The 25,188-nt window shown below is 33.5% G+C and overlaps 1 protein-coding gene across 1 annotated transcript; it reads left to right on the forward strand.

Moving 5' to 3' along the window:
• Window positions 1-21,183: 21,183 nt before the first annotated feature.
• Window positions 21,184-22,299, forward strand: LOC110856388 (ATP-dependent DNA helicase PIF1). The gene is made up of 2 exons (XM_022104875.1): window positions 21,184-22,158; window positions 22,228-22,299. Exons 1-2 carry the CDS (start codon window positions 21,184-21,186, stop codon window positions 22,297-22,299), a joined length of 1,047 nt encoding a protein of 348 aa, XP_021960567.1.
• Window positions 22,300-25,188: the final 2,889 nt, after the last annotated feature.

The following is a 25,188-nucleotide window of genomic DNA, read 5'->3' on the forward strand; positions in this document are numbered from 1 at the left end:
CTCGAATTTTTGTAACAAAATCTACGATTACTTAAACAGAAAGTATGTTGTCAAACATTATTTACGAAGGAAAATCAAGTTAGAAATTTTATGAAAAATTTCGAATTTCACTCACAACACGAGCGGATTTTACTATTACCCTGAAGTAATAAATTGTGATGTGATTATTCAAATTATAAAGTAAGAGTAACACGTCGTATAAAATATTTTTGCGAATTTTAATATATTTAATTGCAATGTAGATTTTTACCTACAGTCAATGGAAAAAGTATTGGCAACCCCCAAGCCAGCTAAATAAAATTGGCTATAACCTTGGAATGCATTATACAATTGGCATGAAAATTTGTACGCATTTAGCAAATATAATGTAGTTTTCGATTATAATCATGATTTATTAATTAAAATTAGATCAACACAGTTTTTAAATAAGTTACTGGAAAATTTGCAAAATTCACCCGCAAAAAGTATTGGCAACATGTGACCAAATTAATTACGCGAAACAATTTTCTTAATCACCTACTACATTTCATTACGGTAAATTAATTATTTGACAAAATATGAGGATAGCAACATTTTAAGTCCGCAGTTGTGTTGTCTGGAACCAAAATGGCGACACCAAACGAGCTATATTTTGCGCGGCGAGAAATATTCATTTCTTTTTCGCAAAAAAACTTGGATATCGAAAAATCAATGGAAAACATACTTTTCCATATTTACTATTGGAAATGTAGCCAAGGAATCTAAAATGACAATTTTAGTTTCTGCTTTTCCATGATGCGGAAGAAAAAAAAGTCACCTAGGCCCAAACGCAAATGATTAATCAAGCAACAAATTACTTGAAATCGGAAGATTTCAACACCCAAAACCAATTAGAATTTGAGAAGTAACTGTGGAGTCAATATTTCATACAATATGGTGACCAATCAAAAATCATGTCTTGAGGTTTCAGGGTTCAGTAGTCCGATAGAAGAGAAGGCTCCCAATACGAATTAACTCAAGATATTTAAATCAGCTAAATACCACCCTAAATAGACTTCCAATGGATAAAGAAGAGTCTGTTGGTCTCGCATAAACATATTTAACTTCTTTGGTGCACGTTGGATGGTTAAAGTTTGGAGGAAGCAAAATGAGGCTTTGAAAAATGAAGGCATTCTTCTGGCAGTCAAACACGGTGGAGGATGGATTACGGTTTGGGGTTAAATGACTAGGTCGTGGCGTATTTACGCGATCATTATCGATGAAATCATGACCAATGAGGTCTAAATAATTATTCCAAATGATAATTTGAAATTATTTGGCAAAAACCTGACCTGGAGAGGAATTTAAGATTCCAAAAATGCAGTGACCCAGAACAGTTACCGCAATTAACGATGCAACTTTTTGGAGACCTAAGAGGTTAAGCTTCTTTCGTTGGTTGCACAGTAAACCGATGTGAATCTAATTGTCCGGGTTGAGAAAGGAGGGACTGGTGGAAAACCACTCGTCCAAAAACGAGCTGGCCAAAATTTCGAACGAAGATTAGGCAGCCATGTTAAAAAGCGTTATAAAAAGATTTTTCGAATCAATTCCAATGCGTATTTCTGCTCTTATTGCGTCAAGGGGAGGTGATATGTATTACTAGAAGCAGTTTGTCGCAATAAAATTGGCGTTTCTTTGATTTATAATTTTTTAAGGTAAGGGTTGCCAATACTTTTTGCGGGTTAATTTTGCAAATTTTCCAACAAATTATTTAAAAACTGTGTTTATCTAATTTTAATCAATAAAACATGATTATAATCGAAAACTACATTATATTTGCTAAATGCGGACAAATTTTCATGTCAATTGCATAATGCATTCCAAGGTTATAGCCAATTTTATTTAGCTGGCCTGGGAGTTGCCAATACTTCTTCCATTGACTGTAACTGGTGTTTAGACAGCACTACAGCAGAGCAGATTTGAAATCTTACAATATTGAAGCAATGGACGCAGGCCTTGGTAACTCTGTAAAATCCGTAAACTTACAAACTGTTCCAAATTCTCCAAATATTTCCGAGGAAAATTACTATCGGCGTACTCTGCTCTGTCACCTCACTTGCATATTTTAACGCATTTGTGAGAGTCATAGAGTTTACTCAACATGGAAAGCCCTTATCGCCGAAAATGGGCTATTGAGATTTATGCAAATGAGGTGACACGCCTAAGTAAGAGGATAGTAATTAAAAAATAATTCCAGGGCTGTGAATCTGCAGCTTTTCATATCTTTAAGGCTGTGATTTCACGGCCTTCAAATTTTTTTATTTTGGTTTTTCGAAAATTTAAATTTTTCTGAAAACTTTCCACAAAAACGCAGCGGACCAAAAAATAGCATATACTTTTTTATGAATTTAATGGTTTATTTGAAAAAAAATCAATCGTGCGAAATTCGAAATAATTCAATTTTAATTGAAAAGACTGACATTTCTCAAGTAATGTACACGCCGGCATGTCCGTCACTATTACAAAAACGGATTTCATTGAAATTTTAAATATATTATTTTGATATTGTAATCTACATGAACTGTTGACACAAAATTGAAATGTGGCCCCACATGACCACACCCCCATTGGGGGGCAAAGTGAGATTTTGGTCAGCATCAGCACATTATGAAAAAATATTAAATTTAAACTGTGTGGGAAGTTGACCCGACTTGACCACACCCCCAATGTGAGATGGGGCAATGTGAGATTATGGTCAGAATCGAAATCTACTCACAAAATAATGTGTAAATACGCCACGTAAAAACATTTGTATTTGTGCAGATGACCACTCCCACTAGAAAGGGGAGTGGTCGGAACTTAAAATGATAAAGATTTTCGAAATTTTCACACAAAATAATGTGTAAATCCGTCACAGTTCGAATTTGTGCATATGACCACCCCCACTCGAAAGGGGAGTGGTGGGAACTTAAAATGATGAACATTTCGAAAACCTTGATGATTTTGCACAATATACAGATAGTGGAAGTAAAACTTTATAGTATATGTAATATTACTTAACATTCAGTGAAAGCCAGCCGTCAGCCGTGCTAACTGATTGTTCTGATGTGAAATTCACGGCTCTGGAAATTATTTTTTTCCGGGCCGTGAATTCAGTTTTTCCTATCTTGAAGCCCGTGAATCTGCAGCCTTTCAGGCCCGTGAATTCACGGGCTGGGCCCGCAAATTCACTGTCAATCCCTAGACTGACGGGCGTCTTTTAATTTTGTAAAGTATTTTGTAAACTCAATTTGGGGAAGAACAAAATTGTTCGATACAGAAATTTGGCATAGAGGTTGCTAGTGGCTCCTAATGAAAGAATATGAAGTGAAATTTGAAATTTTTTCAACCGGAGGTACCCGAGGGGGTGACCTATACCGATTTTTCAAAATCATCCAATCGAGCTGAAATTTCTTATAGAGACTGCTAATGGCCCCTAATGGAAAAGTGAAATTGGTAAAATTTTCACATCCGGGAACCGTTGGGGTGACCCATACCGATTTTCATAACTTGTCTCAAAAAGCTGAAATTCGGAACGGTGATGCTTAATAGCTTCTCATCAATGAATATGAAGTCAAAGATGAACAAAAATTAACCAGATGGGCAATAGGGAAGGGGTACCCATACCGATTTTGAAGAATTTATATATTCAGCAAAGATTTAGTGTGGAGTCAAAAATAAATTAGGATTAGAATTTAGGAGGGTTGAATTTCGAAATTTCGAAATTTTTATAGGAACAGCCTCCAATGTTCGTGGTATTTATTATATCAATAAATGCAGCTCCACAAATTTCTTCCATTAATTTCCGTTTCTGGAAATGATCGACATTTTGTTTCAATTATCAGATAAATTTTTACGAAAATAATTGCGAAATTGAATTCACGGGAAGCTGTTTGTAAACGTTTGTAAGTTTACGGATTTTACGCTGTTTACGTAGTTACCAAGGGTGCGTGAATACCCTCACTATATTGCTCGAAATGCTACATAATTTTGTATAATCGTGTTAAGTTAATTTTTGTTAAACAATTTCATAATTTTTATACACAATTTGAGCCTAATTTCTTAAAAAATTACCCACTTTGCAAAGTTAAATTTATACACATTACCTACAAATATTGGACTAAAACAAAGTTTACTAAATTCAATGATTCCAGTCTGGACACCTACTCAGCTTGTCATATTATTAAAAATTTTCTGAAAATTTGTAAATGGCGTACAATCAAATCATTCTGACTTTTTTTTAAAAATCATGCAGAAATTATATTTAGGTCCAACAAAAGGGTGCAAACTCGAAATTAATAAGTCCAAAGACTACATAATTTTTCACAATAATGTTAATAATTGCATGTTTTTAATTCAATAATGTACTAATTTTTAAGATAGATATATACAATGAAATAGTGTTTTTTTTCGCGCTCTAACGATTTTCAAGTTAGATACCTTAAAAGTTGCGTAAAATTGAGTAGATCAACAATCCGGAATAAAAATAGGGGGCGCTTAGCCAGTTTTCGAGATAAATGCCAAAATGTGCGAATTTTTTGCAAATTTTGAGTTTTATGTCAAAATCGTTCAAACCTGGTTAAATATCACCAGAAATAATTTTAAAAAATTATTTTGGACTAGAATGTGGCCGCTGCCTCGATTTTGGACCCCAATTTTCCAATATGTTGAACTTTGCAAATTAATTGCATTTTCCGTATTAGTATTCCACGATCGAATGCTTGAATTTTGGTTTGCATGTTAAGGTCATAGAGCTAAAGCTTTAGATAGAATTCGTTATTTATTCCGAATTTTTTAAACGAACTAGTAACGTTACTAATTCGAAATTATGTAAATATGTATGTAACTCTTCGACGTTTGTAATTGTGGCCTTAAATTTGGAAACGGCAGTTAGAACATATTTGACAAAAAATTGAACGAAATCTAAATTACAATATGAATAATGAGTTTCTGTTTAAGATTACAACGGATTCCTGACACGTCCTGTTGCCAATTCTAAATTTTGAAATTAATGCACAGTTTTGTTAACCACTTGGAATGTTGTTAATGCTGCGTCGATTTGTTAAACCAAATATGAACCCAAATTTTTCAAAATTACTGGTTGAATTTTGCAAAGTTGAATTTTATAAAGTTTACCAAATTAAAAATATTGAAGTAAACATCTCTAAACTAAAGACAACAAAAAAAATCTGTAAACAATCTATTCAAGTAAATTTTTCATAAGTTTAAAAAAAACAAACCAAGTCAACGGAAAATTATGGTTAGTACAGAGATTAATTGAGTATCTGTATTTTGAGTAAAATGCTTTTACAAAATTCACATACCGTTTGCAAATGCATACATTCATGAATTTTGAGACAATTCACACATACATGTTCACATTCATTCATTTAATGATGAATGAATAAATTATTCATTCAATATTCAATATTTTGAATGAATATTGAATGAATATTTTATTCTGATTTTGAATAAATGAATATTGAGTGAACATCTACTCAATTCGTGTGAATGAATAATGAATGCATATTTTTTTCATCATTCATTTTTAAATTAATGCTTAATACATAAGGAAAGTTGAGAAATTCATCTAATACTGTGAATTTTGAATAACATGAATAATGAAGGAATGGTGAATAATGAATAGATGTTGAATAATTACTGAATATTTCTTTTACAAATTATGAATGGGATAATGAATAAATATTTTTTTTCAAGGCTTTGAATGAATAAATTTTGAATGAATAAATATTTTTTGAACATGTATGAATTCACACAGTCGTTGGTAATTTTATAAATTTGCAAAGTTGTTTCCAATATAATTTTGCAAAACTTTCTGAACCACAACTTTGCATAGTATACGTAAAACCCTTTACTGATTTACAAACATTTCATAATTATTAACTTCTCTATGATATGTAAACACCGTTAAATATATTTTGCGATTATTGACATAAAGTATTAATTAATAGATACGTGAGCAATTTGACTCTAAATTGTATTAACTTTTTGACTTACCGTTAGCAAATATTTTGCAATAAATAGATGAATGCGAACCCAGAAAATTATAGGCTTGCGAGTCAATTAAATGTACAAAACCTTGCAAACTTTTAAATTTTTTGGTAAATCTAGAAGAAACAAATTTGCTAGTCAAGATTTTCTAAACTTTTGGACATTTTACAGATTTTGAATTGCATTGTTCCGCATGTTTCAAAATTTCATAGGTGTATATGTGAATTTTGTTTCATTAATTCTAAATTTAAAATGTCTGAATAAATTTAAAATACCTGAAGGCGAATCTAATGAAATGATCTGTACCTAGTATGAATTTCAGTTAAAAAGTGTTAACGACGTGGGAGACGACAAAGTAAGATAAAAGAAATAAAATATTAGCAATATTTACATTGCAAGCAGCTATTTGATTTACATAACTTGTGCAAATTTCTATATTTCTGGAGTCCACAGATTTTCTAGAGTTTATGATTTAAATCACATTTTTTAAATTGCTATTTCTGCAAACTGAGAGGCAATCTGATTAATTTTTTTCAATGCAAATTTCTGGTTAAAATTGACAAACGATGTTGAATATTAAAAAAAACTTGGATTGTGGATTGGATTTTGTTTCGTTTCGTTTGTCTAGTTTGTTCGCAAATTTAATGAATTTTGTAAGTGGAGTATAAACCTGACGTAATTACCATTATTCCATTTTCAACTCTTAATTGCTCAAAACTTATAAAGAAATTATGTTTAGGTCGAGCATTAAACAAAACGGTGTAAACTCGAAATTACGTAATTTACATAGTCAACTCAAGACTAAATTTTCAAAAATTAGACACTTTACAAAATTTACGTTTGTTTAAAAAAATAGACAAAATTCATTAAATCTTTCTACATTTATTTATTTATTTTTGTCCCACGTAAACAAACTCTGCCAGATATCTAACTGGTCAAAAAACATGCACACATTATGTTCAAATCGAACGTTAAACAAAATGATGCAAACTTGAAATTAATAAGTCAAAATGCTTCATAATTTAAATAATAATGTTATTAATTTAATTTTTTATATTAAATAATGTACTAATTTTTATATCAAATGTGAACCTAAATGTTTCAAAATTATGCACTTTGTAAGGTTGAATTTTATTATATTATATATTTTATTTTTTAAAGTTTACCAAATAAAAAGTATTTAATTCACGAAGAAAAGAGATCTGTCTATCTATCTTGTTATATTAAATCCTAAAAATATTTTGTGAATTTGAAACGACGTACTAATATTACTCAAGTTTCAATTTTATCGAAAAAAACCTTGCGTATATTTACGAAGCTTCGTAAGCATGCAATTTTCGTAGATGTCGTAAATTTACGCTATTTACGACAGTTACGAAGGTGACCCTCTAACTTCAAAATATGTCAACACAAAATTCACAATAGTGCTCGAAACGCTACACATATTTTACATAATTGTGCTACTTATTTCATTTTAGCATAATTTTTGTACGGGATTTTAACCTTTCTCCAAAAATTATACACTATGAAAAGTAATTTTATGGAATTTAACATTTTGTAAATATTCGACTAAATACTATCATACTGAAGGATCTAAATTTTCCTTTTGCTACAAAAATATACTGGAATTTTGCAAATGGCGTACAAACTCGACAAAATTAGCATTACTCAATTTTCGACATTGTTAATTGCTCAAAAATCATGCAGAAATAATGTTCAGGTCGAAAATTAATGGGAAGGGGGCAAACTCAAAAGTACACGAAATGCAAATTTCACTCAATCTATCATACCGATCTGCAAAAATTCATAATTTGTACACAATTTTAAAAAATTAACAAAAAATTATCGTTTGTTAAAAAATAGAAACACTCCAAATGCATTTATTCTTTTTGTCCCATGCAATGGCAACTTAATATTTCGTTATTTTTTTGTGCAAAAAAAATGCATAATTCTCAAAAATCAAATATGCAAGATTATTTCACACGCTATGTTAAAAAATACTTAAGCAATTATTGCTACTTATATTTACTTTTGCACTTTCTGCAAACAGTTTCGGGACCGGTTTCAGAATCTGTATTATCATCATCTTCTATCAAAATAAGTTAATTGCAATTAGGGTGTCAACCCTTACCAAATTTAGAATTTATTAAACCAAGTTTGCGATGCAAGTAAATTAATCGATTTCGATAAAGTATAAAGGACAAGCCAAAACAAGGGAAAATTATTGTTAGTATAGAGATCTTTATTTTGAGGAAAATACGTTTACAAAATTTACACCGTTTTCAAATATATTTATTCATGAATTGTTCAATTTCAATTTTGAATGAATTGTTCAATTTCAATTTTGATCGTTCAATTTCAATTTTAAGGCGCAGTCCGTGGTAACTTTGTCAAATGCGTAAACTTTAACGTCATTATCTATACACTCAAAATAAGGTAGTAATGAATCATTACCATGCGGAATGACTATGTGGCTCTACTACGTCGGTTACGATTACAAATCGTAACCGACGTGGTAGAGCCACAGAGTCATTCCGCATGGTAATGATTCATTACTACCTTATTTTGAGTGTATTTTGTGATTATTTTCATCAATTATTAAGTAATAGATGACCATCAGGTTGACTATAAAGCAGTATCATTTTGACTTGCAGCAAATATTTTGCAATAAATATTCGAATGTGAACCCAAGAAATATCTATGCAAGTTTACGACTCAATTAATACAAAGTCGGTACGAAGTCTTGCAAACTTCGCAATTTTTTTGGTAGATCAAGACAAACAAACTCGCCGTCAATATTTTGCAACCTTTTGTACATTACGGATTTTCCGGAGTTCGAATCGCTTTGTTTTTCGCATTTTAAAACGTTGCCGAATTTTGTTACATTTATTTAAATATCTTGTTTAAATATCTAGTTAATCTAATAGTAATTAATACATGCCGGTTCGGATACGGATCACGATCTCGGTATCCGATTGTTATCGGGTTCGTATTCGGATTAACCTTCCGAGTATCTGAAAACCCGATTCAAAATCTAACCATAAGATGTAAGTCTCAATAAGTTTTTTAAACATTGCGAGTTGTTTGGAATAACTTATGTCATTCAATGAATGGAACGTTCATAAAATACGTAACCAAATTTTAACTGGGTTCTCACCATTCCTTTTACACACTACGGGATACAAATTTTAACATGGTTGAGATTGGGGACCTAATCCCTAACCCTTTTCTACCTTGAGTTACATATTTTATGAAGGTTCCACAAATATTATGACAATAGTATGAATAATAATACCCATGAATGATGGATAGTTGGGGAAGAAAAAAAAATACGCAACAAGGATTGCAATTTATAATTTTGTTCTTTTTACAAAGCAATTTTTCCTGAAAATTTCACCAACCTGAATTTTTATTAAATTTCTACTGTACAAATTAGTTAATTACAATTATGGCGTCAAACTATCAATTTTAGAATTTACCAAACTAATCCTAAATGCACGCCTACGATGCAAGTAAATCGACTTTGATAACGTAAAAAAATATGTCAACAATTTATTTTACTAAATTTTTCCATATGTTTTGAAAAAAGCCCAAACCAAGACAACGGAAAATTATTGTTCGTTCGTACAGAGATTAATGGCGTCTCTGTATTTTGAGTAAAATACTTTCACAAAATTCATAACGTTTGCAAATGCGTATATTCATGAAGTTTGAGACAATTCACGGAGTCCTTTGTAATTTTATAAAATCCGTAAAATTTGTAAACTGTTTGTAATAATTTTGCAAAATTGTTTCTAATACAATTTTGCATAACTTTTTGAAATACAATTTTGCACAGTATAAGTACAGCCCTTTACTGATTTACAAGCATTTCATAAAATTATGAGTTCAATAATTTTATTGAACTTCTCGTAATCTTAAACGCCATTAAATATTTTGAGATTATTATCATTAATTATTCATTCATAGATACGTGAGCAACTTGAATTCAAAATTAGTATTATCTTTCTGACTTACGGTTAGTAAATGTTTTGCAATCAATTGATGAATGCGAGCCCAGAAAATATATAAGCTTGCGAGCCAATTTACCTATACAAAGTTTGTAAATACGAAATTTTGCAAACTTTTGAATTTTTTCTTTTGAAGAATCTTTTGAAGATTTCATAAACTTTTGCACATTTTACAGATTTTGAATCGCATTGTTTTAAAATTTCACAAGTGCAAATGTGAATTTTGTTTTACTAAATTACACGATTACTTTAGCCGAATAAGGTATTCTAAATTACTTAACACCAGTTTTGACGTGGAAACCATTCAATTTCCCAAATTTCCAGACACAATATTTGGAACTCTTGCAACAAACTAACTCGAAATTCAAAATGTGTTTCCTAATTTGATAAATTTAACACGTTTTTACACAATTTATTGCAATTATGCATAGGTATAAAATAATTTCATTCTGTTATTCAGTCTGTCAATGATGTTTATACTAATTTTAAATCTAATTTTTCCAACAAATTACACACGTGACAAAACCCTGTTAACTGCAGTAAGCTATTAGCTCAAGAGAAACTCAAGACATTACCTGGGTTTCATTCTAAGTATTTAATAACATACACTAATTTTGTAAATGACATTCAAACTAGACAAAATTGTCCCTACTCGTTTATTAACTTGAAATTTTTTTAAAATTTCATACAAAAATTATAATCTGGTCGAAAGTTTATGAAAAGAGTGCAAAACTCGAAATTCATTTTATTGCTCGAAATGCAAATTTTATTTAATATAATTCTGTAATATCATAATTTATAAAATTATTACATTCTGTTATTAATCTGCTGTAATTGCGTAAGCTAATTATGAACCTAAAATTTCCAAGGATTACAACACTTTACGCAATATTTTAAATGTTATATAAAATATTTTAAATTCCGTCAGATCCATTTGTAGAACAGGTCAGTACCAATTCATTAAAAATATGCACTCTAGATTTTGACAAATTTTGAAGGAGGAGACCCAAAAAGAGTGAAGGCCTTCAGAAAAATTGGGTCTCCTCCTTCAAAACTTGTCAAAATATAGAGTGCATATTTTTAATGAATTGGTACTGACCTGTTCTACAAATGGATCTGACGGAATTTAAAAGTAATTTCCCACAACATAGAGTGCATAAAAATGTTCAGATTTTTAGACCTGTGACGTCACATGCGATGAGCCACCTAATCCTACGTTAAAGTAAGTATCACTCAAAACCGGACAGAAATTATATTTCGGTCACAAACTAAACAAAACATGCAACCTCAAAATTCACAATATTGCTGGAAATGCTGCGTAATTTTATACAATTGTGTTACTAAATTCATTTTGTTGTTAACCTAACAATGACATAATTGTCATATGAAATTTGAACCTAAATTCTCAAAAAATTACACATTTTGTAAACTTTAATTTTATAAAGTTTACACAAATTACAAATATTGGGCTAAACTACTCTGCTAAATTCCATGCTCGCAATCGCAATGACTACCTATACACCTAGGCAGCCTTGCATTGTGCTAAAAATTTTCTGAAATTTCGCAAACGGCGGACATTCCTCATTTTTAAAATTGTTCAAAAATGATGCAGAAATTATATTTGTGCACGTCCATCATTAAACAAGTAGGTGTAAATGTAAACTCGTGGAAATGCTACATAATTTAAATAACAACATTATTAATTTCACTTCTTTTATTAAATAATGTCTTAATTTTTATACCAATTTTAAACCAAAATTTTACAAAATTATGCACTTTGCAAAGTGAATTTTATTAAATTTACCAGATTAAGAATATTCAATTAAACTTGGGTAAATCGAAGAAAGTGGATCTACACATGCTTTCACTTTATTCAAAATATACCATGAATTTGTGAATGGAGTACAAACTTGACCACTCAATTTTCAAGTTTTTTAAGTACAAACTTGACCACTCAATTTTCAAGTTTTTTAATTGCTCAAAAATCCTACAGAAATAACTTTTAGGTAGAGAATTACACAAATAGTTGTAAATTAGTAAATTGTTCGACATGAAACACGCTTTTTTACCAATTTTAAAACCAAATTTTCCAAAAAATTACGCATTTTACAAATTTACTGCTCGTTCAAAAAACCAATTCTTAAATTTTTCTATTTTGTTTCTGTTCTGAGCCATATAAACAAACTCTACAAGATAAATAACTGTTAAAAAAACGTTAAACAATGATTTATGTTTAGCTCGAACGTTAAACAAATGGTGCAAAGTTGAAATTAATGCACTGCTCGAAATGCAAATTTCATTTAATCTGGCGTAAAAGTTTGTATAAAAAATTTTAAAACTATACTTTTCAGAAATTTTACACTTGGGTGAAGTTTTTCTTCATAATTTCTGTAGTCATAATAATAAAAAATTCGTACACTTTTGAACTATTTTTCAAGAAATATTGTACTTCCTACATAATTGTATTCATAAATTTCCGAGGCTTATCGTGTCCCAAGAAAAAAACATACTTCCTGGCGATAAAAATTATAAGGGTTGAAGTTAAATACCGTGTAAAATATTGCAATCTATTTGACCACGTTTATTTAATGATTAGATTCTTTAGTCTGTTGATAAATGTTTTATTTACTTAATTAGGAAATAAGTTCACCTTATAATGTTTAAATTATTTAATTAAAACGTGTGCTAATTAAGTGTAGAATTAACTCGAGTTTTTGTAACAAAGTAAATTTACGAATACTTATGCAGAAAGTTTCCTATATATCAGAAATTATTTATGATGGAAAATCAAGTCAGAAATTTTATAAAAAATTTCGAATTTAACTCGCAACACCAGCAGATTTACTGTTACTCTGAAGTAATAAATTGTGATGTGATTATTGAAAATATAAAGCAAGAGTAACACGTCGTATAAAATATTTGGGGTAATTGTAATATATTGAATTACAACGTAGATCCATACCGATTGGATAAAATGGGAAGGAGAAGGGCTCACTTTTGTAGTACTTCGAAGGGTCCAGATTAGGCCATTTTGTCAACGTTTCGACCTTAAAGGGTCTTCTTCAGGACGAGGAGGATTACTTCACATGATGACTTGTGGGTGAATGGGGAAAAAAAGGAAGAGCCAATAGATCCATCCATATAGATCCATACCGATGTTTGCTTAACAGAGATGATTTGAAATCTTATAATGGGCGTACTCACGATAACTTCTTATTTCGCATCGCAACTCATTTATCAAACTTGCGAAGATCAAAATATTTCTGTCGTGAGGGGATTCGCAAAATATGACTTCGCAAAACTCCCTTGTCTCGCAAATCTACAGAAAAATACCTATTTTGGTATTGTTTCCATAGATTTCTGTAATTTCTCTTGCAGAATTACTTTGCGAAATAATTTTGCGAAATAAGGACATGCTCAATTGCTGGGTAACTTTGCGAAAAAAATCCCATGGTTTTCCAGCAAATTTTTTGCGAAATCTCGCATATCTCGCAAAACTTCGCAAGTTATGTTGCTATGCTCAATTTGCGAGATATGCGAGATATGCGAAGGTTGACGTGAGTACGCTCAATATTAAAGCAATTCATGCAGGTCTTGGTAAGTTTGTAAAATCCGTAAATATACAAACTTTTCCTAAATTTCCCACATATTTCGAAGGAAAATGAGCTTATAAACTTTTGCAAACTTCTTCAGATCAAGGGCGTCTTCTTATTTGTAAAAGTTTGCAAAATGATTTTGCAAAAATGACGGATTCTTACGGAAGTTCGCAAGGACTGCGTGAATTTTGTTTTATTATTTTAGTAAATTAAAAAAATCGCAAAGTGAAAATCTAGTCATAATCTGTTGCAAATATAGATTTCGCGTAAAAAGTGGCAACGACGTGGAATACTGTAAAAAATGCAAATATTTACATAAACGTAAGACTGTCTGTGATTTGCATAGCTTGAACAAATTTCAATATTTCGTCATCATGTCAACTTAGGGAGGTTAAAGATTTTCCAGAGTTTCTAATTTCGATCACATTGTGTCACGCTGCTAAATATTATTGAGAAGAACTGTGAACGTAACTCTGTATCATTTTCGCAATACAAATTTCACGCAAAACTTGACAATGCACTCAAAATAAGGTAGTAATGAATCATTACCATGTGGAATGACAATATGTCTCTACCACGTCGGTTTCGATTTGTCGTAGAAATGGTAATAATAACTTCAGGGTAATTCAAATTAATTACCAAATATTAAGGAAGTGAATATCATTATGTATTAAATTTGAATTTCCCTGAACTTGTTATTACCATTTCTACGACAAATCGTAACTGACGTGGTAGAGACACATACTCATTCCGCATGGTAATGGTTCATTACTACCTTATTTTGAGTGTGGCGTTGAATAGCGAATTTCACTCACAACACGAGCGGATTTGTTTACTATTTCTCTGACATAATAATAAATTGTGATTATTAAAATTGAAAAGTAAGAGTAACACGGCGTATGAAATAATTGTGTGAATTTTTCTGAGGTGAGGAAAGTAACCAAAGGCTACCCTCACGACAGAAAAGCGCATGGTTACGGCGAAGCCAAGGTATGCTTTCAAGACAGGGTCCTAAAACTTCCGCCACGGCCACAGCTCGAACGGTAGAATTCAGTGAAAAATTGTTGAAACAAAAAAATCAGACAATTACGAAATCTAGTGTCTTTTCATCTTTCTCGTTATGAAAGTCTAATATTGCAAGAATTTTAGGACCTTTGAAACTTTAAAATGAACCGGAAATTCAATTTTACCATACAATGATCATGTCGGATATTGATTTTATTGTGCGGGCACTGATTACGCACCATTTAAGATACGTTCGAGCAAAATCGGTTGAAAAATGAGAAACTTTTGATGGAGGTATCTGCAGCCGTTTAAGCTGCTTAATCGCATATGAAAATTGCACCTTACCTATCTTATTGCTATTGGTAACCAACAAAAAAATTCCAACCCAAAAACCAGAAAATAAAACTACATTTAAAAAACAGCATTCTTCGGTGAGGGTGCGACTAAAAACTTTAAAACAAGAGCATTGAGCAAATTTTAAAATTTTCTATTTACCAACTTTTACCTCACCGTGAGCATTATTTAAATACAAAATCAATTTGGGCCCACGGTGAGGCAAACGTTGGTAAATATTAAATTTTAAAATTAGCTCAATGCTCTTGTTTTAAAGTTTTTAGTCGCACCCTCACCGAAGAATGCTGTTTTTTCTTAGGTGAGGCAAAAGTAAACAATGGTGCCCGCAAAAAAAGCGTCACCATGGTTACGGCGAAGCCTAAGTATGCTTTCGTATACACCCTTTGAAACTGTCAGCGAGGCTAGAGCCTAAACGGTTAATCCTACGCAAATGGTGTAAAGAGCAATCGTGCAGAGGAGAATTAGGAGATGTGGTTTTTCAATATGCCCGATAGAAAAGTTTTATTCTTCGCTCTCAAATTTGGATTTGAAACTTTAAAATCGATATTTGAAAAAATTGTGCAATGGAACTATATTGTGCAATGGAACAAATCCGACTGAGATCGGTCCAAAAATGAAAAAGTTTTGATGGAAGCATCTGAAACTATTCGTATCGCTTATAATGGTTCATAATAATTGCATAAATACTGGTTGCTATTAACAACCAATATAATAGTGATATGGAAATAAAGTTCTGATTATGGTGAAGAAGTGTGCAAAAATGTTTACACAATAAATACTTAGTATTAAATAACGACTTGATAATAAACCATCAAGTTGAACTTGATGCTCTAACGCCTTATCCCCCCCTAGTTGCATAAGGAGGGATAGCAGTCATCCGACCAACCTAAAACTTGACGTCATTAATGGGCAATCCCTAACTGAACTGGTTGTCAAAATGTTTAGAGTTTCAATATTTTTTAAATATACTTCGGAGAAACTGTAACTAAAAACAATGATTTCAAAGCTACTGGCCACTCTTTCCTTCCTTCCATTCATCTTAATTCTGCATAAACCAACTGCTATGAAAAATACAGATATTTCTTGGAGAAGTAAAATTGGAGGATTTCGATCCTTTAAATTAAAGCAAAGTACGGAAACCATGAAACCAGATAAATTATTGATTTATATGGTCTGTGTCGTTTACGTATCATTATTAATCGGTGGAATTGAAATAAATCCAGGGCCAACTAACAGAGTAAGTACATATATTAATTTTAAGTGAGTTTAACGAATACAACGTCTCATTTTAAAATTTAGGCAGTTTCATTCAAGGGTGCATCGTATGCAATGATACAACCACATCTTGATAGCAACTCCAACAAACGACAACTTAACCCAACATATGCAAATGGACAATGGGGAAAAATTTCTGAGATCCTATTTGGAATAAACGAACTCAAGCTTAGAACTTTCTTGCGGAACTTTGTATCGTGTTTTCCAAGCTCTGATGAGGTGAGCTTCTTTTTGTTGAGAATACTGAAGGAGTAAAATTATGCATATGACATAACCATGTGTTGATTTATAGCCGAAATATAATGGAACGACTCTCACTGCTATTTCCGATGCTTTATCTTCTCTCGAGCCAATCATTAAAACCAATGTTAATTTAAGACAAGAAAAATCTGTGTGGGGTTGTTTATCGCTTAAGCTATATTCATCTAATAACATTATCGATCGGCAATTTCTATCACAACTGTGGGCAATTGGAAATGAGGTATGCACCTTATTATATTATTGTTATTATTGTTATGATTTATTATTTCTATTAGAGACCATATAATATATGGTCTTTATATGAGTCTTATATCACAATATGTATTATAGGTCGAGTCACTGGACAACGCACTCAGTAATTTTATGATGCCGAAGCAGATCACTAGTGGAAAACAAAGGAAATTGCATGAAAAAAATCAAAAAGACTATGCTAATAAAAATTCTCGACGCCGCAAAACTGCTCCAGCCCACGTTGAGGAGCCTCTGTCTCCAATTCCTTCTGGAGAGGAGGACGTGACACGGCTTCTTTCTGAACAATTCAAGAAAGAAATCTGGCACTTCCTTACTACACCATGCGAAGTTTGTGACCTCCTAATATATTCTACACCAAATCTTAAGTTTAGTTTAATACTTACGGATAGTATAAAGAATTTGTTTTATTCATTTGATAAGGAATACGAATTCCCATCATCAAACAAAATGACAGTGTGTGCCAGATGTAAAAGGAATTTAGATAAAGGAAAGATGCCACCAAAGGCAAAGGTTAATTCGTTGCAACTATCCCCTGTACCGCTCCAAATATCATGTCTCACTGCAGCAGAAGTTAGGTTAATCTCACAAGTAAAGGTTTTCATGAAAATATTTCTTTTGTGCAAGGGAAGAGGTCAAAAAGCTATGAAGGGATTAGTTGTTCATTTTCCTCAACAGATCCAAGAAGTCATAAAACAATTACCACTAAACTCGGAGAATGCAGATTTCATAGTTGTGAATGAGACAGGAGACAGAACTACTAAAAGTGCATCTCTAAATATAAGACCTGCAAAGATCTATGAAGCTCTGAGTTGGTTAATCCAACATAATCCTCTTTATAGTAATATTAAAATTCAAGATGAAGTGAATTTGCAAGAATTTCCATCAATTTCACTGGAGCAATCACAAGTCCAATCTTCTGAAGTTTATGATGGGTCAAATTTGGCATATGTTGAATTGAGAGCTGGAATATTTGTTTTGCAAGGTTCATTTTCACAAGGTCACGAAATATTTCTTGAAAATCGAGGAAAACAGTGCACCGCGATGGTAGCAAGTTTTCTTGCGCATTGCTTAATTGAACCTCCTGTGACATGGACACGACAGTGCATTGATGATGTCATAATCGGAGGAAATGATTACTACACAAAAGTAAAAGCTGAATTAAATCATAATCACGATTATTTAACTGCTGATGAAGTGGCAGGATATATAATGGCATTTAGAGGTGCACAGGTGGGTCTTAACATTAATAACTCCACACCTGCCATCCAACTACATGGATATGCAAATCGGGCTCGAGGTGTCGATTTGCAGAAACTTCCTGAGCAAATATCCTCATTTATTAGACTGGGTTACACTTATGGAATTTTAACTATAGGATGCTATTCCATGGGCATTTTTGTTGATGGCGACTTTACGTATTACTTTGATAGTCATGGTAGAGGCAAGCACGGCGGAAAGACAAGAGCAGGAGAGGGTACATCATGTGTACTTAAAATTGACATTGATCTTGCTTCGTCAAAGATTTCAACCCTGGCAAATAGAAACTGCGTTTCCTCATCCATTAACCCGACAGACCACCTAAATTTGATGTTCACTATCACTGTATTCAATTTAACAAGAGGTGAAAGTTCACAATCTTCAACTACTCCGCAAAGTGCACTATGCAATTCTCCACCTCGCAAACTTCCACGTCAAAATGAATTTGCTCCCGACTCTGACTCAGATGAAGAAATGGATCATGATGAAATTGAACCTGCTCTTCCATCCCTTCCTCATTTTCATCGTGTTCTTGAAACAGACTGTGTCATAGAGAGAGATGATGTGATTGAGCCATTTGTTGACGAAATTATTGAGGGGGGGCATAATCTTCACAGAAATAATGGAAGCCCAATTAACGAACACGTTGAACAATGTCTTGATTTGCTTGCTTTTCCGAATTTGTTTCCATATGGGGTAGGGGGTTTGAAGGCATTTAGAAAAATTCCTGTCACCCCATTGGACTATTTTCAACAAAGGTTGATGTCATCTGAAAAACGATTTGCAGGAAATACGGACTTTCTATTTTACGGTCTTTCGGAAGCTGATAAGTATCGAGCAAAGCAAAAAATTGCAGTTTGTTGTGCCCAAACTAGACAGGGCAATCATAATGAACCAGGTGACGAGGACAACTTAGGAGCACGAGATCCGCACGTATACATGAATAGTATTAGAGGGTCAGGGGCTTTCTGGAAAAAATATACAGGAGATTTAATTGCAATGGTTAAATCACTTGGAGTTCCAACATTCTTCTTCACTTTTAGTTACGACGACATGAATTCATCTGACTGCATTAATGCACTTTGGAAAGCGAAGTATGGTCCCGACGCTCCTGATGTGGTGCCAGAGGATATTCCGTATGACGAAAGAAAAACTCTTCTGAACGACTTTCCAATAATTGCGGCTCGACATTTCTCAATGCGGCTGTCCAAATTTCTCGCACTAATTAAAGCCAATGGACAAAGCATATTCGGATTGCCGTTGGTGGATTATTCCATTCGCGTTGAATTTCAATCACGTGGCAGTCCACATGCACATTGTTTGTTTTGGATGGAAAATGCTCCAAGTTGGGAAACCCCAGAGGGAATTGCACTGCTTGAGAGGAACGTGGCTTGCACGACAAATTCCACCAATCCAGATTTAGTCTTACGCTATCAGAAACATGCTCACTCTAAAACATGTTTTAAAAATGGTAACTCAACTTGTCGTTTTGCATTTCCCAAATCTCCGAGTGATGAAACCAAAATTTTGAATGAGGATGACATTGTTCGCAATAAAGGTCGCTTCTTTGTACTGAAACGAGCGGTGGGAGAAGAGATGATTGGGTTTTATCATCCGATTTTGCTACCACTACTGCAATGTAATATGGATATCCAACCAGTTACTGGAGCAGTCGCAATTGCTTACTAAGTACATGGGGAAGGGAGAACCACTTGAAATAAGGCAGAATATTCGTGACACTATAAGTAGGGTGCAAAATTCAAGTCTTCCCGCCCGGCAAAAGATGTTTAAAATCGCAATGACATTGATGCGAAATCGGGAAATTAGTGCACAGGAAGCTGCATTTCGGATGTGCCATTTATTCCTTCGTTATTCCTCCAGAGCTTCTGTATTTTTGCCAACTTTCAGAAAGGAAAATCGTGTACGAATGGTCAGGAAAGAGGCGATAGGACAGGATTCTCCGCAATTCTGTACTAATATAATCGACCGGTACATGGCTCGTCCAACCCACCCATTCTTTGAAAATATGTGTCTATTTGAATTTGCATCTTGGTATGCACCTGAACGCAAAACCAATGCAATTTGTATAGAGGATGATGATTTGATTGAATTTCCGGACCAGCCATCCGATGAACTTCGTGGTACTAGACTGGCTCATAAATGCAGAAATGCGGATGGGATTGAAATTGGGAAAGTATTTCGAAGAAGAGTTCCTGCTGTTGTTAAGCATCCTAATTTTCATCCAATAACGGACAAGGAGTCTTACTTTTATTCTCTTTTACTCCTTTATATGCCATTCAGAAATGAGACATTTTGCGATGAAATATCTCCGTCTGATTTGTTTCAAGCACAGAGACAAAATTTGCGAAATCATACTCACGATCCCGTCATCAGAATGGAATTGGCAGAAGAGATTGATCGAGCAATGCTTCGTATTATTGAATTCGATGAACTTGAATATGATGAAGTAAATATAGAGCAACCATTTGAAGCTCCGTTTGAGGATCCTAATCCTGATAACTTGCCAACCGAAAGTGAAGCCTTTCCTCAAATTCCGCCCGATCGTAATATCACTGAAAGGATTGCAGAGTTATATAGGGGATTGAACTCGCAGCAGAAGGAATTATTTAACAAAGTTCGTACTAATCTTTTAAATTCGTCAACCAATTTTCGGCAATTAGTTTTAGCAGACGCTGGTACAGGAAAATCGCATTGCTTGAAATTGCTCTCGCTTTTGATAAAAAACACGCTTTCAGAAAATGCACTACTCATTGCTGCACCGACCGGCAAATCAGCATTCCCCATAGGGGGCAGCACATGCCATAGAATATTTGGTCTCCAAATTCAGCACGGTTTCATCAAAACATATGAAAAACTTAACGCTCGAAAACTTGCTGAATTTATGAGGTTATATCACAACGTTCAGTGGATATTTATTGATGAAATATCAATGGTATCTTACGAAAATTTTCGCGCCATTCATTTGAGGTTATGCGAAATATTTGGCACTGATGGAAGCGAGCCATTTGCCGGAAAGAATCTTGTGGGGTGATTTAATGCAGCTTCCACCGCCCCTTGCGTCAAGGATTTTTAAACGTAATAAGCGTTATTCCGCAGAAATTGACCTTTGGCGGGAATTCCAATTTTCCGAATTAACAATTAACATGAGGCAAGGTGGCGATCCTCTTGGAGAAATATGTTCTGAATTGCGTGTTGGAAAACTATCTGCTCAGAGTCTTCAATTATTGCAAACTCGACTAATGTATGATGAGAAGGGATTAAATGGAAATGTGGATAGCTTTGCTGACGCCGTAAGAATTTATCCAGAAAATGAAATGTGCAATAATTTCAATATGCAGAGAACTGCAGAATTACGAAGAGAATTACGATCTAAGGGTAAAACTACTTTTAAAATTAAAGCATTTGACACATATGCAGATGGAGTGAAGCAAGGCCAACATTATTTGGGGGATTTACCAAAAAAAGATGACCAAACAGGGGGTATTCCGAATTCAATAGAGTTGGGAGAAGGAAGCCGAGTAATGCTTAGACGGAATATGGATACTTTGAAAGGTCATGTAAATGGAGCTACAGGATTTATCAAAAAAATTGAATGGACAATCGATAAGAATCGACAAATAAATGTTGGGGATTTGCCAAAACGTGTCCTCGTAAAATTTGACCACGAAATTACAGATACTTGGATAGAGCCTGCAACTGTTGATTTTTATGCCCACAGGCAACAACGAGTTACGCGTCGAATGTTGCCGTTAATATTAAGCTATGCACTTACTGTGCATAAGCTGCAAGGGGCCACGCTTGATAAGGCTGTAGTTTATCTAGGTCCAAAATGTAAAACCAAAGGTTTGGCATATGTTGCGATTTCTCGTGTGAAAACTCTTAGTGGCCTTGCAATTATTGAAATGGATGTTAGAAAATTGTTAACCTCTGCATCTTACAATCCTGCCGATACTGACGCATTACAGGAGCTCGAACGATTACGTGCTACTTTGACCAACAATTTATATCATCAACAAAACCAGCTTTCTCCAACATGCACCTGTCGGCTAGGGGAGCATGAAAGCATTCACACAATGATCAGAGCAACGACAGAGTTAAATATAAATTTGGATGCAAATGTAAAAGGCCGTAACATTTATCCTGTACTAAACATGTTACACTTAAATTACGATTAATGGAATACATAGCCACGAAAGTATAAAATGGTGTATATGAATAGACCACCCTACTGTACCCTCTTGGCTGCGTGGATCCATTGAACCAAGATAAAAATATTACATTAATTTTTACACTAATTTCGTTGTACTCAATATTCTTCAAGTAATCAACTAATTGGTAAAACGAATGACACATATTAAGTCGTCTATATATATATCACTTAAAATCCATGAAATAAAATACTTTAAAAAAAAGCTTGCTTAGTTGAGGCGCTGCTAAAAGTAAAAAACAAGTCACCCGCATTACCGTTAATATATTAAATACATACGTAGGTGTTTTATTATTAATTTTCAAAAGGTATGTTCCGCACTGTTTCTGACCAAAATTGTGATGAAATAACAAACTTCAAATACATTTAGGAGGCTGTGATTTTTTTCAGTTCTTAAGGTTAACGTCAACACTAGCAATAAATCGGCAAACTTTACCTCGACGGAAAAAATGCTAGATTTGCAAATTAAATATCGTAGTGTGATTTAATTTTTAATGCTGGATAGGCAATACGTGTCGCAGATTTATGGTTGAATGCTTAAAATGTACAATGAAAACTGCCCAACACGAAACACAAATTCAATTGGGTCAATAATTTTTAATTATGGCGAAACGAGGTCTCGGGCAAAAAGTCGCAAGGACGCTCAAAATCCGCTTCTTCCACAGAAAGGCTCCGGAAGCTAGAGGAACCAATAATGAGAGATCCGCGATTGAAACTGTCCTATATAGCAGATGAGATGGGTGTTCCAAAACCAGCAATTTGTTCCGTGTTAACTGAAGACTTAGGTATGAAAATGGTTTCCGTCCGTTGGGTACCAAAATTGCTTTCGGCATCTCACAAACAGGATCGAGTCGACTTTTGCAATGCAAATTTTAACCTATTAAATGAAAACTGGAACCTGCTCAATATTTTATTGGCTGCATATGGTACTTGGGTTTACTATTATGACCCGGTGACCAAATAATAATTCCCTCATTGGAAGCACGAGGGGTTGCCACCGTCCGTGTATTGAAAAGTGCAAAAATCTGACAAAAAAATTGATGATGACCATTTTCAAGGATACCAAAGGTCCCCTCCTTATAAAATTTATTGCTGGAAATACTGCAATAAATGGGGCCGTGTATGCAGGAACCCCGAAGGAGCTGCGTCCTCCGGTTGAAAAGAAACGTGGGGTCAAAATAAAGAGTTGGCCTTTTTTTAGACGACAACGCGCCACCTAATACCTGGCTTTTTGCGAGGGTTAGTGCAGACGAAAATCGCTTTACCTGCACAAACCACGCCCCGTGCAGTCCAGACTTGTCCCTTAGTGATTATTATTCGTTTCGAAACTTAAAGAAAAACATCAGGGGAAAACGGTTTTCGGATGATAATGAAATCAAGTCGTAAATTTTGGCATATTTTCGAGGTAAATTTTAATGAGTTATTGCTAGTGTTAATGTTAACCTACAGAACTGAAAAAAATCACAGCATCCTAAAAGTATTTGAAGTTTGTTATTTCATCAAAAGTTTGGTCAGAAACAGTGCGGAACATACCTTTTGAAAATTAATAATAAAACACCAACGTACATACATATATCATAATGTCGCAGGAGTTGGTGGCTTTGCATCACCGCAAGGCCAAAAATTTTGCATTACTGTTTTCACAAAGTCTTTATTTACGATTAACATTTCCTGGAAAAGAATTTGCATTAACAAACATCTCCATATTTCTTTCCACATTATATTCTTACTCTCTGTTCGCAACAATTGGGCAATATCTAAAATGCTGAGTTCTTTGAGTTTTGTATTTAATATCCTCTGCATTGAGCAGTTTGGATTTTCATATATTGCAATGCCAGTTATCAAAAGTGGTGACAAATTACATCCCGCATTATGGGAAATTGCATCTTCTCACCATCCTTTATTAAAATTTTCTGCTAATATAACCACTCCCTTGCGAGCTTACGTGGCAACCGTCCCACCACCGGCCACAAAGATAGTCGTAATTCCATCAACTGAAATATCTTCAAAGAAGCAAGATTTACAAGTAGAGGAATTGCTTGCAAATATATCAATTTCGTCAACCGTGCCATTCCTGGGCAATGTTTCCGAAGAATTAATTGCAAATGCCACGGAAGAAGCAAAAGCTATTTTGAAGACAGTAAAGGACGTCACAATGCCCAACATAATTCATGGGGAAGATGTTGTAAAAATACAGCAAACGTGGTGGGAGTGGTTAAAGGAGAATTTTGAAAAGATTGTGTAAGTAGTGTGTCTCTTACGAATATTCAAATTTGAGTACTGAATAACTGAAATAGATACATACATTGCAGGATTGGAGGATTATTAATCATCTTTGTAATCAGCATTGTATGTTGCTGCAAATGTCATGCAATTTATAGGTAAAATATGTCTGAAAATAACTTGATAGCAATCTTTTAATAATAATTTTGTATTTAGAAATCGTATGGGATTATGAATGGACCTTAATTTTTACATTACGCAATGCCAATATTTAATAAATCAAATATTCAGTAATTTCGAGTTTTACCATTTTATCAATATCTTTTGCATTTTTCTTACGCATCTTTGCATCTTTCTCACATCTCAATATCACCTGCGTGGCCATGATACTGAATTAAATTTATTGAACCAAAACCAAACTTCTGGCATGACAACATAATTCCAAACATGGGAAAAAATTATTTCAATTTTGAAAAACAAACAAAAACAGTTTGAATTTTTATTGCATCTCTCTTTGCTTCGAACTTTGCTGAAAAATACTACAAACTTGAAGCATAGCTAAAATGTGCACCTGGCGAGCCTCTACATTAATACTGGCGTTAACTACGGTGGTATGTACAATATCTATTTTCTTAAATGAGCATTATATGTATAGCAAATATTTGTCATATTTATTTTCTCAGGGATATCACTCCTACCAGTTGGCATACGTCGTACT

The sequence above is a fragment of the Folsomia candida genome, unplaced genomic scaffold (genome assembly GCF_002217175.1).
Source record: "Folsomia candida strain VU population unplaced genomic scaffold, ASM221717v1 Fcan01_Sc015, whole genome shotgun sequence".
Taxonomy (NCBI): domain Eukaryota; kingdom Metazoa; phylum Arthropoda; class Collembola; order Entomobryomorpha; family Isotomidae; genus Folsomia; species Folsomia candida.